General features: G+C 53.3%; 1 protein-coding gene across 2 annotated transcripts in view; it reads left to right on the forward strand.

Moving 5' to 3' along the window:
- CNTFR (ciliary neurotrophic factor receptor) overlaps positions 1–14,603 on the forward strand; it is an 841,002-nt gene that overhangs the window by 718,965 nt on the left and 107,434 nt on the right. For both annotated transcript variants that reach the window (XM_029581466.1, XM_029581475.1), the window contains 2 exons: positions 577–743; positions 6,795–6,958. In XM_029581466.1, the coding sequence (XP_029437326.1) occupies positions 577–743; positions 6,795–6,958 (331 nt within the window). The remainder of the gene's footprint in view (positions 1–576; positions 744–6,794; positions 6,959–14,603) is intronic.

Consider the following 14,603-nt stretch of genomic DNA (forward strand, 5'->3'; position numbering starts at 1 on the left):
GGACTCTGGAGGGGAGTGGACGTCACCCACCATCTGATCTCCAGGGTCTCCCATCCCCCCCCCCCCCCACTCTGCAGCCTTGCCAATGGGTGCCCAAATCAGCAATGAAATCAAAAGGCCACCTTTACAGATCCCTCCTGTGAGCGGGATGTGAACCCATGATCTGGAAGTGCAAAGCTCTGCAATGTCGTGACAATTCCCTTAAGCCATTCAGCCCCCCCCCCCCCCCCCCCCCCCCCCCCCCCCCCCGGTGGTCTCCAGCTTGACAGCAGAGACATAGATGTGTCCATTTTAAGTAATATTATATTTGGGGGGAGGGGGGGGCTCTAGCCCTGGTCCATGCAAAGAGGAACAGTCAAGAAGGGAGAATGGATTTTGGTGACATATTGGCCCCCTATTAAGGCCAGGTAGATATCGGTGCACCCCACCCTCCATCCGGCAGGACTCGTTTCTATGTTTGCAAGACCCGGGCTGGCCCCCTGTGGATTAGCCTCTCCAGATACGTGACAAGGTGGCGGCGAGGGAGAGCGCACATCTCACGCTGACGGGCTTCTCTGTCTGCACTTCCCCTGACAGGCACAGATCCAAGCAGCTGACCTGCGAGCGAGACGCCTTCCCCAGAAACAGATGTCACGTCCAGTATTACAAACTGTTCTCCCCGGAGAGGTACAGGGTCACCGTGACGGTCACCAATGCCCTAGGCAGGAACAGCACGTCCATCAGCTTTGAGGAGGTCTCCATAGGTACGTCTTGGGCAGCTTGCGTTATATCTGGGCGGGCGGGGGTGTTGATAAGTGCGGGTCGACCGGGTGACCACCAGACTCTGAGAGGTAAATGGCACGGACTGGCTACGGCGCTGAGGAGCCAAAGGGAGGGGGTCCCCTGGAAAATTAAACAGCGGTGACGGGGTTTGGGAGGATATGTTCCTTCCCCCTCCCGGTCTCATCCGTCACGAGAGCTGCAGCTGGCCTGTGTCATTTTAGGAAGCTAACTAGCCAGTTTAGGGAAACTTTTCTAAAATAAAAAAAAAATTGCTCTTTAGGAAAAAGCCCTCCTTTTCTCTCTCTCTCTCTTCCCCCCCTCCCTTCGTTCTCCCAGCCAGGCACAACAGTATTGTCCTCAGAAAAGAGGAAAAAAAAACCCTCCTTCCCCCTCCCATCCAGCCACCAGTAGGGCATAGAAAAAAACCTTCCTTCCCTTTTGTCTTTCCCTCCCCTCTCAGTCATTTAAAAAAAAAAAGATAAGAGATGCCCCTCTCCCTCCGCCCTGCCACCCCGCTTCGAGGCCTATTTTTCCAGTTGGGGGCTGATCCTGAGGCCCGACCCCTGGAAAGGGAGCTGGATATCAGTTAAGCTGGCGGTGATGGGGAGACGGAGGAAGCATCTCGCTCTGCTCCCGGGCTCCGCGGCGGCGGCGCAGGGCCCCGATTCGCTCTCACGCTGGCTTTACTAACGTTGTGCGGGAGGGAGGTGGGCTGGCAGGTCCAGTGGGGTGAGGGGATATCAGTACGGGAACGGCAGGGGGTGTTGCAAGCCAGAACTGAGGTGCAGCATCAGCAGAACCGTGCAAAACGCGTGCGTGGAGGGCGCTCTGTAGCCGTTAGTGAGGCGCGCCCGCAGGAGTTTTTTACGTGGGGGGGTCTCGGCCATGGGGATAGCAGGAGGCGTGGTGGGTCAAGGCTGAGGTGCGCTGGCAGAGCTGTGGGCGTGGGGGGGGGATCTCAGTAGACGCCGCAGGGCTGGGCTGAGGTGCATTAGCAGAGCCGAGTGTGGAGGTCTACGGTACTGGAATAGCAGGGGACGTGGCTGCTCAGGACCGAGGTGAGTTGGGTTTGGGAGAGGCAGGGGTTCCAGCACTGGACTAGCAGGGCAGGCCAGGAGGCCGCAGGACGGGTCTCAGCGGGGGCGGTGGTGCAGGGCAGGAGCAGAGTTGTTAGTGTTGGGGGTCGGGATTGGCATAGCAGGGTGTGGTGTAGGGGAGGAAGGAGGCTGGAGAGGGAGAGCTTGCACTGCCCCTCCCACACCATTTACCGCTCCAGCCACTGTAATTAGCTCCTCACTCTCATGAACACTTAAAATCTGGCCAGTAAAGACAAGCACGCTCAGGGGCGGATTTTCAGAGCCCTGCGCGCCGGTAGGCCTATGTTCAAGAGGCCTACCGGCGCGCGCAGACCCCGGGACTCGCCTAAGTCCCGGGGTTTTCCGAGGGGGGCGTGTCGGGGGCGGGCCCGCTCCGCGCGGCGTTTTCGGGGCGGGACGTAGCGTTTCGGGGGTGGGCCCGGGGGCGTGGTTACGGCCCGGGGGCGTGGCCGCGCTCTCCGGACCCGCCCCCAGGTCGCGTCCCGGCACGCTAGCGGCCAGCTGGCGTGCGGGGATTTACGTCTCCCTCCGGGAGGCGTAAATCCCCCGACAAAGATAAGGGGGGGGGGTTTAGACAGGGCCGGGCGGGTGGGTTAGGGAGGGGAAGGTGAGGGGAGGGCAAAAGAAAGTTCCCTCCGAGGCCGCTCCGATTTCGGAGCGGCCTCGGAGGGAACGGAGGTAGGCTGCGCGGCTCGGCGCGCGCCGGCTATACAGAATCGATAGCCTTGCGCGCGCCGATCCCGGATTTTAGCGGCTACGCGCGTATCTACTAAAATCCAGCGTACTTTTGTTTGCGCCTGATGCGCCAACAAAAGTACGCCAAATCGCGCTATTTGAAAATCTATCCCTCAGTGCATAATTGTAGGAGAATCTCTCTTTTTAATTGCCAGCATCAAGAGGGTTATAAAGCACCATTGTAGGATACACCAGGGTGGAGCTTTCTGTGTATTTGTGGAGGGGGGGAGCGAGATCTGCTTTGTAGTTACCAGCCAGGTCCATGTTTCCCTCCCCCGCCTGTGTTTTAAGCACTGATAAAGGACTATGTTTGCCCGTGTGTGTTAAACAGCTCGACAGATGGTGCTTGAAGTCTTCATGTAAAGAGGAGAGAAAAAAAAACAAAAAGCCCTTGCTTCCTTTTCTAATTTTGGCCTTGGGCAAATTATTAAAAGAATAATTTGCATTAAAAATGCAGGCATCCCGTTCTCTTTCAGTGGCGCTAATTATTCTGCATATCAGAAGCAAGACGTAGCTGGGGCTGGAAAAATATTGCAAGCAGCCCATGCCTTTTAACCCTTTGACTTTTGAAGCGCTGAAGAGCAGATGCCGGTGTGTGTTTGTGTAGGGGGGTGAAGGTTTGGGATTTCCCTGTTCTGGTGGCGCCGGCCTGCTACTGGGCTCAGGGTGCCGTGAGCCTCCAGCTCCGTGGCTAGAACGAGACAGGCTGAGCCATCCCTGGCTTTACCTCCCGTGTAGGACCGGAGAGGTAGTCCTGAGAAGAGTCTGCAGGGCTGCCTTAGTCTGACCCCCGTTGGCATGGAGCTGTGAGCTCGCCCTGGTTCGGCTGCATCCTGATGCATGTCGAATAGCTGGAGCTATTTTGCAGTTATGTAATGCAAAAAAAAAAAAAAAGAAATAATAATAATCCCAAAAACTGGCCGACAGCTTCAACCTTCTGCCACTACTAATACAACATAATATTTCGGTAGCTTGACTATTCCTGCCTATCCTGACCTGGGCTTCTCCCAGCCCGTTATAAAGCCTCCAGCCATTGCAGTGACCATCTTTGGCCCCGACCTTAGCTCCTTCTGTGTCCTGGTGTGCAGTCAAGCTAAGTCCGGCCGGTAGGTGTCGCTTCTGAGAAAAGGGGGTTCAGACACCCTACCTCCTGCCTCAGGCCAGCATCCCCTGCCCCAGCCAGATCAGAAGCCAGGCCCAGGGGGCGAAACTGCTGCTCAGCTGCCAAGCTGGCCCAGCTCACCACCTTCCACTTCAGTGACTGGGTCTAGTTCACCAGCACGTTTGGGAAGGCTCACTCACCTACCTACCTCCGTGGTAGGTAGGTGAGTGACGGGGGAGGGGGAGAAAAAAAGGGGGGGGGGGAAGATAAAAAAAAAAAAAAAGGATAAACTGCGTAGCTTGCTGGGCAGACTGGATGGGCCGTTTGGTCTTCTTCTGCCGTCATTTCTATGTTTCTACCTACCTCCGTGTAGGCACACACTCCTCCATACATCCAGATGCATACAGATGTATGTCTGCACGCTGATCTCATGAATTGCGCACACATTTAAGCACATTTGAATCTAAGTACATGTTCGCACACCCCTCATAATCTATGTACTCAACTACACATATATCTGTACGCACACAGACCCTCCAACATAACATAGTAATGAAAGCAGATAAAGAGCAGATGGTCCATCTACTCTGCCCAGCAAGTTGCTCCTGGGGACAGCAGCAGGACGGAGCAGCTGTAAGAACTGCCAGGGCCGGTGGAAGGGTTATCCAGCTGCCCTATCCCCCTCTCTCTCTCTCAAATCGCACACGACAGACGACCCCCACCTCCTCTGAGCGATATATATACCCGAAAACGTCCTCCCGCTCCGTGCCTCGCCCACCCCCACTTCTCATCTCCATCCGTCCTCGCAGAACCGCCACCCCCCTCTGCCGGTGACTCCGCTGTCCCCGCTCGCTTCCGGCATCCTAGGCCCCACCGCCTGGCTTCCGCCAGCCCTGGCTTCCGCTGGACCCGATAAAAAAGTGAGGGTGAAGTCGAGAGAGCTTCTTAATTGTCGGAAAGCCTCGCACATTCCTGCGACTTTACTGAAGAGCTCGTCCGTGGACTCTCATCTCAGTGCTGGAAGAGAACAGGGCCTCGGGATTCAGAAAATGCTTGTCAAGGGCCCTGAAGGAAGGACCGCTGGCAGAGCTGCTGGTTAAGATGAACTCTCCTGAAGTCACTCGACCGGCCATGGAGAGGCAGAGAATACCATCCCCCTGTACAGATCAGTCTCCCCAGTCCTGTCCTCCTCTCCCTGCTCCTCGCAGAGCTCCCCAGGGAGCAGTTAGGAGAGATTAGGCCAGAAATGCCCTCCCACTCTCACCCAGGAGGTAATTGGGACGGGCTCTTTTGTAGCTGTCAGGGTTTTTTGAACGGGGTGTGATTTTGTTTATTTTATGTTTATATGCAGCTAGGCCATTCCTGAGTGGGAATAGGGAGTGGGAACTAGTTGGAACTTTTAGAATAAGATTCAGTGCTTTTGAGACTTGGAAGGCGCAGAGAACTGATCCTGGTGCTTGCAGGCTGCCGGACCCAGGTGGTGAATGCTTTCCTCCTGCAGTGGGAGAATCCCCCCCCCCCCCCCCGAGAAGCGGGTAGGGTAAGCGGGGGGGGGGGGGGGGGGGGAAGGGATGTGATTATGGAGGGGTAAGAGGAGGCCATGCCGCGCACGGCTGTTGCTTTCTTGCTCTGAGCAGGGAAAGAGCAGTGACCCAGCAGGGTGGTGACGGTGCAGGGCACCACATGGAGATGGCATGGAGTCGCTGACCCTCCCGTGCTCCCCCCAGCACTGTTTGACAGGGTGAGGACTGAAATTCCCCCAGGATCCCACTTATCTCTTCTCTTGTACCTCAAAGACCCCCAGCTCTCCCCCTGGCACCTGGGACTGGCTGCAGAACTGAGGCCTGCTTTGTCATGGGAGAGGGCAGAGATTAAGTAGGGACTAATCTGAGGGTTTAGGGCCCAGATTCCTCGCTGGTTTAACAGACTGGGAACATTCCAGAACTCCCCCCATCCCCCTTAAAGTAGATTTTTCGGCGCTCCTAGAACTTTCAAGGGACTTTTTCTTTGCGAGGCTTCTGCCGTTTCATGGCAACTGGATCACCGGCGCACTCATCTCACCTATCACCTCACTAACAGGCCGATACAGTAAAAATCGCGCGATTCAGTAAATTAATTTATTTAAATTAGGGCCTGCGATAAAAAGAGGCGCGGCAGCTGTCAGCGGGTTTGACAGCCGACGCTCAATTTTGCCGACGTCGGTTCTCAAACCCGCTGACAGCCACGGGTTCGGAAAATAGACGCCAGCATAATTGAGCGTCCGGTTTTCAAGCCGCGGGCCGATTTCAAATTTATTTTTTTTTAACTTTTTTTTAACTTTCGGGACCTCCGACTTAATCTCGCCATGATATTAAGTCGGAGGGTGTACGGAAAAGCAGTTTTTACTGCTTTTCTGTGCACTTTCCCGGTGCCGAGAGAAATTAACGCCTGCCTTTGGGTAGGCGCTAATTTCTGAAAGTAAAATGTGTGGCTTGTCTGCACATTTTACTTAGTGAATCGCGGGGGAATAACTAATAGCGCCCGCAACATGCATTTGCATGTTGCGGGCGCTATTAGGTTCGGGGTGGTTGTACGCGCGTTTTCGGCGCGCTATTACCCCTTACTGAATGAGGGATAATGCTAGCACGTCGAAAACGCGCGTCCAAATGCCGGCTAACTGTACTGTATCGGCCCAAATAGGAGCACATGGCCTGACCCGGCTCAGAGCGGAACTGGAAAGAAATGCTTCGAAGCTTATGTAGGGTCCCCTCCCACCCCGCCAATGGCATCTCCTTGGCAGACCAAGCAGTGGGGTGAGAGAGCAGCTGCATCCGTGGGGGCCGAGACATGACGGAGAAAACCAAGCTTTATTTCAGATGAATTTAGTCATTGTGTTCTGGTGTTATACCGCCACATGTCAACCTTGCCGGGAGTTTGAACTGTGTCTTTTGCTAAAATCCCCCCTCCCCCAGTTCCCGGCCCGCTCATATAAAATGTGATGTTATGCTTTGAGAGCAGCAGCCCAGTCCTTGGTGGATGAACTCCCCTTTTCCGAGGTTTATATTCCAGGCCGGGCGCCTCTTGCTTAAAGTGTAACCGATTGGCTTTCGTTTTCACAGTGAAGCCGGACCCTCCGGAGAACGTGGTGGCAAGGCCGGTGCCCAGCAACCCCCGCAGGCTGGAGGTCACGTGGCAGACCCCTTCCATGTGGCCCGACCCCGACGGCTTCCCGCTCAAGTTCTTCCTGAGGTACCGCCCCCTCATCCTTGACCATTGGCAACACGTGAGTTGGCGTTCAGAATTTAGTGAAAAAAAATAAAAATTCCACCTTCATTGAAAGTTACAGCTCATTAGCAGGGTGAAACCTAGGCCATGATGTTACTGGGTGCTTGATGCAAATCATCATGAGATTGTTGGGGGAGGTTGTCAGCCTCATGTCATGCCATTCAGGACATACATGCAGTGTCCTTTATGCAACGGCTGGGGGGAAAGAAAAACCCAACCCAGAAACGAGCTTTGTGATTTGGTGGGTGGGCATCATGTGACCTGCATCCATTATAGCCCATGCATGCAAATATGGAGTATCACTGAAAACGTTCCAGTTAACGACCAATGACGTCTAGAGAGGCGTCATAAACCCACCCGTAATCCAGTCCGGCTGCTGACGAGTAGGGTTCATTGGAGCTCGATCATGGATTAAAGAGCCTCGATACAATTAAGGGTTTCCGTTTTTCCTCTGATGTCATAGGGTTTGTTTGTTTTCTTTTTAATACCAGGATATTTTAGAAATGTTCAAAGTTCTGCCCCCTATCACCATGCTGGGACACTGGGTCAGTACTGGATCAGAGGGAGGAGTGCCCCCTATCACCATGCTGGGACACTGGGTCAGTACTGGATCAGAGGGAGGAGCGTCTCATAACACTCTGCTGGGACACTGGGTCAGTACTGGATCAGAGGGAGGAGTGTCCCCTAACACCATGCTGGGACACTGGGTCGGTACTGGATCAGAGGGAGGAGTGCCCCCTATCACCATGCTGGGACACTGGGTCAGTACTGGATCAGAGGGAGGAGTGCCCCCTATCACCATGCTGGGACACTGGGTCAGTACTGGATCAGAGGGAGGAGTGCCCCCTATCACCATGCTGGGACACTGGGTCAGTACTGGATCAGAGGGAGGAGCGTCTCCTAACACCATGCTGGGACACTGGGCCAGTACTGGATCAGAGGGAGGAGTGCCCCTAACACCATGCTGGGACACTGGGTCAGTACTGGATCAGAGGGAGGAGCGTCCCCTAACACCATGCTGGGACACTGGGTCAGTACTGGATCAGAGGGAGGAGTGCCCCCTAACACCATGCTGGGACACTGGGTCAGTACTGGGAAAAACATTATCTTTTGAGCAAGCAGTTCAATTTCCAGCAATACCTCATATTCTTTGATGTCCCATTCAAGTACTGAGCAAACCCAACTCTGCCTGGATTCTGAGGTCTGAAGGCAGCGTAACCCCACGGCAGCTGGGACAGTAACCCGTGCCGAATCCGTACTCCTCAGGCTGCTCAGAAATGCCAGGAGGGCTGGGCTCGAGTGGATACAGATCAGACACAGCACTGCCGTTCCCTCACACATCCCAGCGCCCACGCTGAGCCCTGCTACCTTTCACATCACCTTGACCCGAGTGAAATAGTCCCTGGATGAGGCAGGAGGGAGCATCTTCGCCCCCTGAGGTTCTGCGTCCCAGCTCTAGCCATCGCTGCCTTTAACCAAAGCAGACACTTTGCAGTGCTAGAGTAGGATGATGAGAGCATTGTGGAGGGGAGAAGAGATGGAGATTGATGTGCACTCATGCAGTATTCATGCCCCTCTCGTCTATTGATTCCAAATGCATTACCCCATGTAGTGTTTACTGTTGTTTTCTCACTGTGGAGCCTGGCTAAATGCACACAGCCAGCAAGAGAAAATACGACGTGCAAGCGGCTGGACTTAAAATATTTCTAGCTTTCACTGAAAAAAAAAAAAATCAGATGTTAATTCATTGGAAAGTTACTTGCTCTTCTATTCATTAGGGGTGTGGGTGTGTGTGTGTGGGGGGGGGGTACCCAGTCTGCCGGGGGGGGGGGGCTTACAAGGCCCTTTCCATCCACAGTGCTTGACCGCTGTGAACCTTCGCCGCACCCGTTCCTAGTTCCCTCTTCCGGTCTCAGCCAGGAAGTAAATTCCCCCTTCTCGACTGCGGTGGGTTTGTGTAGCACATGGCAGTGGCACAACGTCAGCGGGCATCCAAGAGGGAGGGACCAGGGTTGAAACCCAAGCTTTTTTAGAATAGCTGTAGGGATTAATATACAAGTGGAAGGGGGGTCTAGGCGTTGGCTTCAGTACTGCTCTTTAAGAAGGAACACGCCGAGGCGGGCAAGGCCTGAGGTGGCCCACTAGAGTTGGCGGAGGCCACCACGTTAACAGACTTTGGCCATGCTTGGGTTGGATCCGGCGGGCAGTGGTAGGAAAAAGCTTGAGAAATCGGGTGAAAGAGAAGGGAGGCGGTGTTGGGTTGCCTGCGGGAGGTTATGTGTGCTGTCTACCCAGAGTGGACAGGTCTGAGCTGGGCAGACTGGGTGGGCCTTGCTGGTCTTTCTTACTGTGAACACAGCTTGCTGGGATGGTAATGGTGAGCAGTAGGGGTGCACACAAAAGAATGCATTTCATGTACCCTGTCATCTCGGGAGTAAACCATTTCTGCCCCCCCTCCCCCCCCCGTTTTCTTTTTGTTCCGTTATTTAAAATGTAAATGCTAACAGGACCCGCCCCCCCCCACCAGCTGGCCCCTCTTGACCACTCTAGCTCACCCTCCCGAGGCCCCCAGGACTCATCGAAATGGTCACTGGAGGTCTGGTGGGGCCCGGGAACGATCTCCCGCTTTCAGGCCCGGCAGCTGCCATTATTCAAAATGGCCACCCTTTGCCCACAGGGGCTCCCGGTGCCATTGGGCGGTTCCTCCTCACATGGGCAGTGAGCACCATTTTTCAAAAAAAGGCCTCAGGCAGCCCTTTGCCCCTGTCACGTGACAGGGGCTGCTCAATGGCGCCGGTAGGTCCCTGTCACGTGATAGGGGCAAAAGGTGGCCTGCACCATTTTGAATAATGGCAAGCTGCCGGGCCCGGGAGCAGGGGGTTGTTCCCGGACCCCCACTAGACCACCAGGGACATTTTGATGAGTTCTGGGGGCTCCGGGGGGTGGGCTAGGATGGGTGAGGTGGGTCAGCTGGTGGTGGGGGGGTGAATATTTCAACAAAGGGCAAGGGTTGATGGTGAGTCCTGCTAATTTTTTTAAAATAAAATATGGCTTTTTTTTGGCGAAATGGCAAGAAACGATTTGCAAAATAAAAAAAAATAAGATAAAAAAAGAGATCTCCGTATTGGACAGTTATCAATGCGAATCACTGATTAAAAGAAGAGGGCGTGACTAAGAGCAGATTTAATGGTCTAAATAGTCAATGAGCGTTTCAGCCCGGGCATTTATCATAGCCACCTTTATAGTGTTTAGAGAAAATAGCTTTCTTAGATATGGTTCTCATCTTGAAAGTTAAATATAGTCCAAAAAACACCCTCCGGCTCTCTTAAACTGCTCCTGTGAGTACAGAACAGATACATCTCCTTCCCTTTTCCGGCTCCGCCGGTCTCTGCGCGCCCACCCCCTCTCCTAACTGCAGAATGGGATATTAAATATTTAGCACATCCTTGTGCTGGGGGTGCTTTTAAGTTTGTAATACAAGCCAGGTTTGGGCTGTTTCCTTTCTCTCTCGGCGTTTCAGAGCCAGCAGGGCCTTTGTACTCATAATACATTCAGATGCTCTGCTAATGGATAACTGAGACTGGAAGTGGGTACGGTTTCATAATGGATTTCTAATGACCTGTTTCTGGTTTCATAGGCTCCTCCTCGGTTAAGTGAAACCAGCAGAGAGAGAGAGAGAGAGTGTGTGTGTGTGTCTGTGTGTGTGTGTGAGCACGCAGACACGTAACATGGCTTAACTCCTTGTGTGTGTGTGTGTGTGAGCACGCAGACACGTAACATGGCTTAACTCCTTGTGTGTGTGTGTGTGAGCACGCAGACACGTAACATGGCTTAACTCCTTGAGTCTGTGTGTGTGTGTGAGTGAGCACGCAGACACGTAACATGGCTTAACTCCTTGAGTGTGTGTGTGTGTGTGTGAGTGAGCACGCAGACACGTAACATGGCTTAACTCCTTGAGTCTGTGTGTGTGTGTGTGTGTGAGTGAGCACGCAGACACGTAACATGGCTTAACTCCTTGAGTCTGTGTGTGTGTGTGTGTGAGTGAGCATGCAGACACGTAACATGGCTTAACTCCTTGAGTCTGTGTGTGTGTGTGTGTGTGAGTGAGCGCGCAGACACGTAACATGGCTTAACTCCTTGAGTCTGTGTGTGTGTGTGTGAGTGAGCACGCAGACACGTAACATGGCTTAACTCCTTGAGTCTGTGTGTGTGTGTGTGAGTGAGCACGCAGACACGTAACATGGCTTAACTCCTTGAGTCTGTGTGTGTGTGTGTGTGTGTGAGTGAGCACGCAGACACGTAACATGGCTTAACTCCTTGAGTCTGTGTGTGTGTGTGTGTGAGCACGCAGACACGTAACATGGCTTAACTCCTTGAATCTGTGTGTGTGAGTGAGCACGCAGACACGTAACATGGCTTAACTCCTTGAGTCTGTGTGTGTGTGTGAGTGAGCGCGCAGACACGTAACATGACTTAACTCCTTGAGTCTGTGTGTGTGTGTGAGTGAGCGCGCAGACACGTAACATGACTTAACTCCTTGAGTCTGTGTGTGTGTGAGTGAGCGAGCAGACACGTAACATGGCTTAACTCCTTGAGTCTGTGTGTGTGTGTGTGTGTGTGAGCACGCAGACACGTAACATGGCTTAACTCCTTGAGTCTGTGTGTGTGTGTGTGTGAGTGAGCATGCAGACACGTAACATGGCTTAACTCCTTGAGTCTGTGTGTGTGTGTGTGTGTGTGTGAGCGCGCAGACACGTAACATGGCTTAACTCCTTGAGTCTGTGTGTGTGTGTGTGTGTGAGAGTGAACACGCAGACACGTAACATGGCTTAACTCCTTGAGTCTGTGTGTGTGTGTGTGTGAGAGTGAACGCGCAGACACGTAACATGGCTTAACTCCTTGAGTGTGTGTGTGTGTGTGTGTGTGAGCGCGCAGACACGTAACATGGCTTAACTCCTTGAGTGTGTGTGTGTGTGTGTGAGTGAGCACGCAGACACGTAACATGGCTTAACTCCTTGAGTCTGTGTGTGTGTGTGTGAGTGAGCACGCAGACACGTAACATGGCTTAACTCCTTGAGTCTGTGTGTGTGTGTGTGAGTGAGCACGCAGACACGTAACATGGCTTAACTCCTTGAGTCTGTGTGTGTGTGTGTGTGTGAGTGAGCACGCAGACACGTAACATGGCTTAACTCCTTGAGTCTGTGTGTGTGTGTGTGTGTGAGTGAGCACGCAGACACGTAACATGGCTTAACTCCTTGAGTCTGTGTGTGTGTGTGTGTGTGAGAGTGAACGCGCAGACACGTAACATGGCTTAACTCCTTGAGTCTGTGTGTGTGTGTGAGAGTGAACGCGCAGACACGTAACATGGCTTAACTCCTTGAGTGTGTGTGTGTGTGTGTGTGTGTGTGTGTGAGCGTGCAGACACGTAACATGGCTTAACTCCTTGAGTCTGTGTGTGTGTGTGAGAGTGAACGCGCAGACACGTAACATGGCTTAACTCCTTGAGTGTGTGTGTGTGTGTGTGAGAGTGAGCGCGCAGACACGTAACATGGCTTAACTCCTTGAGTCTGTGTGTGTGTGTGTGTGTGTGTGTGTGTGTGAGTGAGCACGCAGACACGTAACATGGCTTAACTCCTTGAGTCTGTGTGTGTGTGTGTGTGTGTGAGTGAGCACGCAGACACGTAACATGGCTTAACTCCTTGAGTCTGTGTGTGTGTGTGTGTGTGAGAGTGAACGCGCAGACACGTAACATGGCTTAACTCCTTGAGTCTGTGTGTGTGTGTGTGTGAGAGTGAACGCGCAGACACGTAACATGGCTTAACTCCTTGAGTGTGTGTGTGTGTGTGTGTGTGTGTGTGAGCGCGCAGACACGTAACATGGCTTAACTCCTTGAGTCTGTGTGTGTGTGTGTGTGTGTGTGTGTGTGAGTGAGCACGCAGACACGTAACATGGCTTAACTCCTTGAGTCTTGGTCAGCCCTGCTGGTTTCACACAAGAGAAAGGGGGGTGTCCTGGGGCTTAATTACCCAGCAGCCCTTGGGCAAGTCGCTGAGGGCATGGGGGAGGCACGTGACGCGGAGGAATCTCGCATAACCCACGGCGGGGTTGCCGTGGGCGTCACGGCACAGCCTGCGAGGAATCCTGGTACCGGTTTTTAACCAGGCCCGCTGCGCCCCACTACTTGTCACTGAATTTTTTTTTCAGCTCACGTTTCTCAGAGCCGGGAAAATTTGCAGTGGATCCTGTATTTTCGTTCCAACCCCAGTAAACCCCCCAGCAGTTTGTACCACACTCCACTGGACTGAGTTTGAACCTTGCCACCCCCTCTTAAGGGATGTCCCATACATATTTTCAATAACTTTATTCAAGAAAGAAAGGAGAAGCTGGAATAAGACCAAGAAATACAAGTTGATTTTTTTTTTTTCTTTTTCATCTGCGCGGCCAGGCTCCCCTGCCCTCATAATATCGTATTTACCTTAAGGGGAACCAGCAGCAGTGATCGTGCAGCGTGCTCAGCCGGCCTCTGATTTTACTTTGGGGGGGGGGGGGGGGGGAATAGCTCTTGATTCAGGTAGCTGATGGCAGGGACGTGCTTGGCTGAAAGCATTTTCCTGAGCCTGGCTCCGGATGAGGCGTTCTGGGAGGGCAGGGCAAACCAGTCCCGCTCAAGGATTGACACAGGCGCCCTTAGCACGATTGCTTTGCTAGCAGTGTTTTAAGCACAATTTAAACTTTTTACCCCTTAAAATTCGAACTCGTTGGTTATATGGAGGGCTTCGGGTTTTGTCTTTTAGCTGATAAAACACCAATAAGACCTTACTGCTACTGCTTGTCATTTCTAAAGCGCTACCAGATGAAAGCAGCAGTGCTCTACAGATACACTTAAGAGACAGTCCCTGCTCCGTGCAGCTTACAGTCTCGTCAGGACAAACGCACCTAGCCAACAAGTGTCTGCAGGAATTGCGTTTATTATAGAGAAGCGGTTAAGACTCCCCCATTGGGGAAGACAAAAACCAGAAATCAGTGTTTATTGGATAAACATTCGGAAACCACCGTGCCCTCTGTCCTCTCGCAGACCCTCCTGCCCCCTACGACTCCCTCACCCCTTGCCGCGCTGCCTTTCCACTGACTCTTGCATCGCTGGCTCCTCAGCTGCACCAGTGCTTACTGGCCAGCCGACCACGGGCCTCCTGCCGGCCCCTCTGCACAGCCGGCGGCCAGAGCTGGGGGGGGGGGGGGGGTCTGAGAGTGGCAGGAATGGACCGCTGGGAGGGAAATCTCAATTTTACGTACCTACGTGCGGTTCTAAAACGTTTGGACGTTTATAAGTCATGAGCACCTAAAAACAGAAAGCCCGGTTACGGGTTGCAAATTACCGTCCACGCAGCATCCTGGCGTTTCTTACTTTGCCACTCGCCTCGGCAAAGCCATGCGTGACGCGGGTGAAGGGAGAGAATTCCAGAGCCTGCAAGAGAAACAAGGAGGAAGCAGCAAGTCCCAGGTCCTAGCGATGCGCCGTCTTGTTTCTGCTTTAGCTGGAGACCAGTTTTACGAAGGAATTTACCCCGGTAACCAGACCGTTACGGGGTAACGTTCTCTGGAAGGGAAACTGCGCCTTCCTCAGCAGCCAAGAGCTGCTTAGT

Source organism: Rhinatrema bivittatum, chromosome 1, assembly GCF_901001135.1.
Source record: "Rhinatrema bivittatum chromosome 1, aRhiBiv1.1, whole genome shotgun sequence".
Taxonomy (NCBI): Eukaryota; Metazoa; Chordata; class Amphibia; order Gymnophiona; family Rhinatrematidae; genus Rhinatrema; species Rhinatrema bivittatum.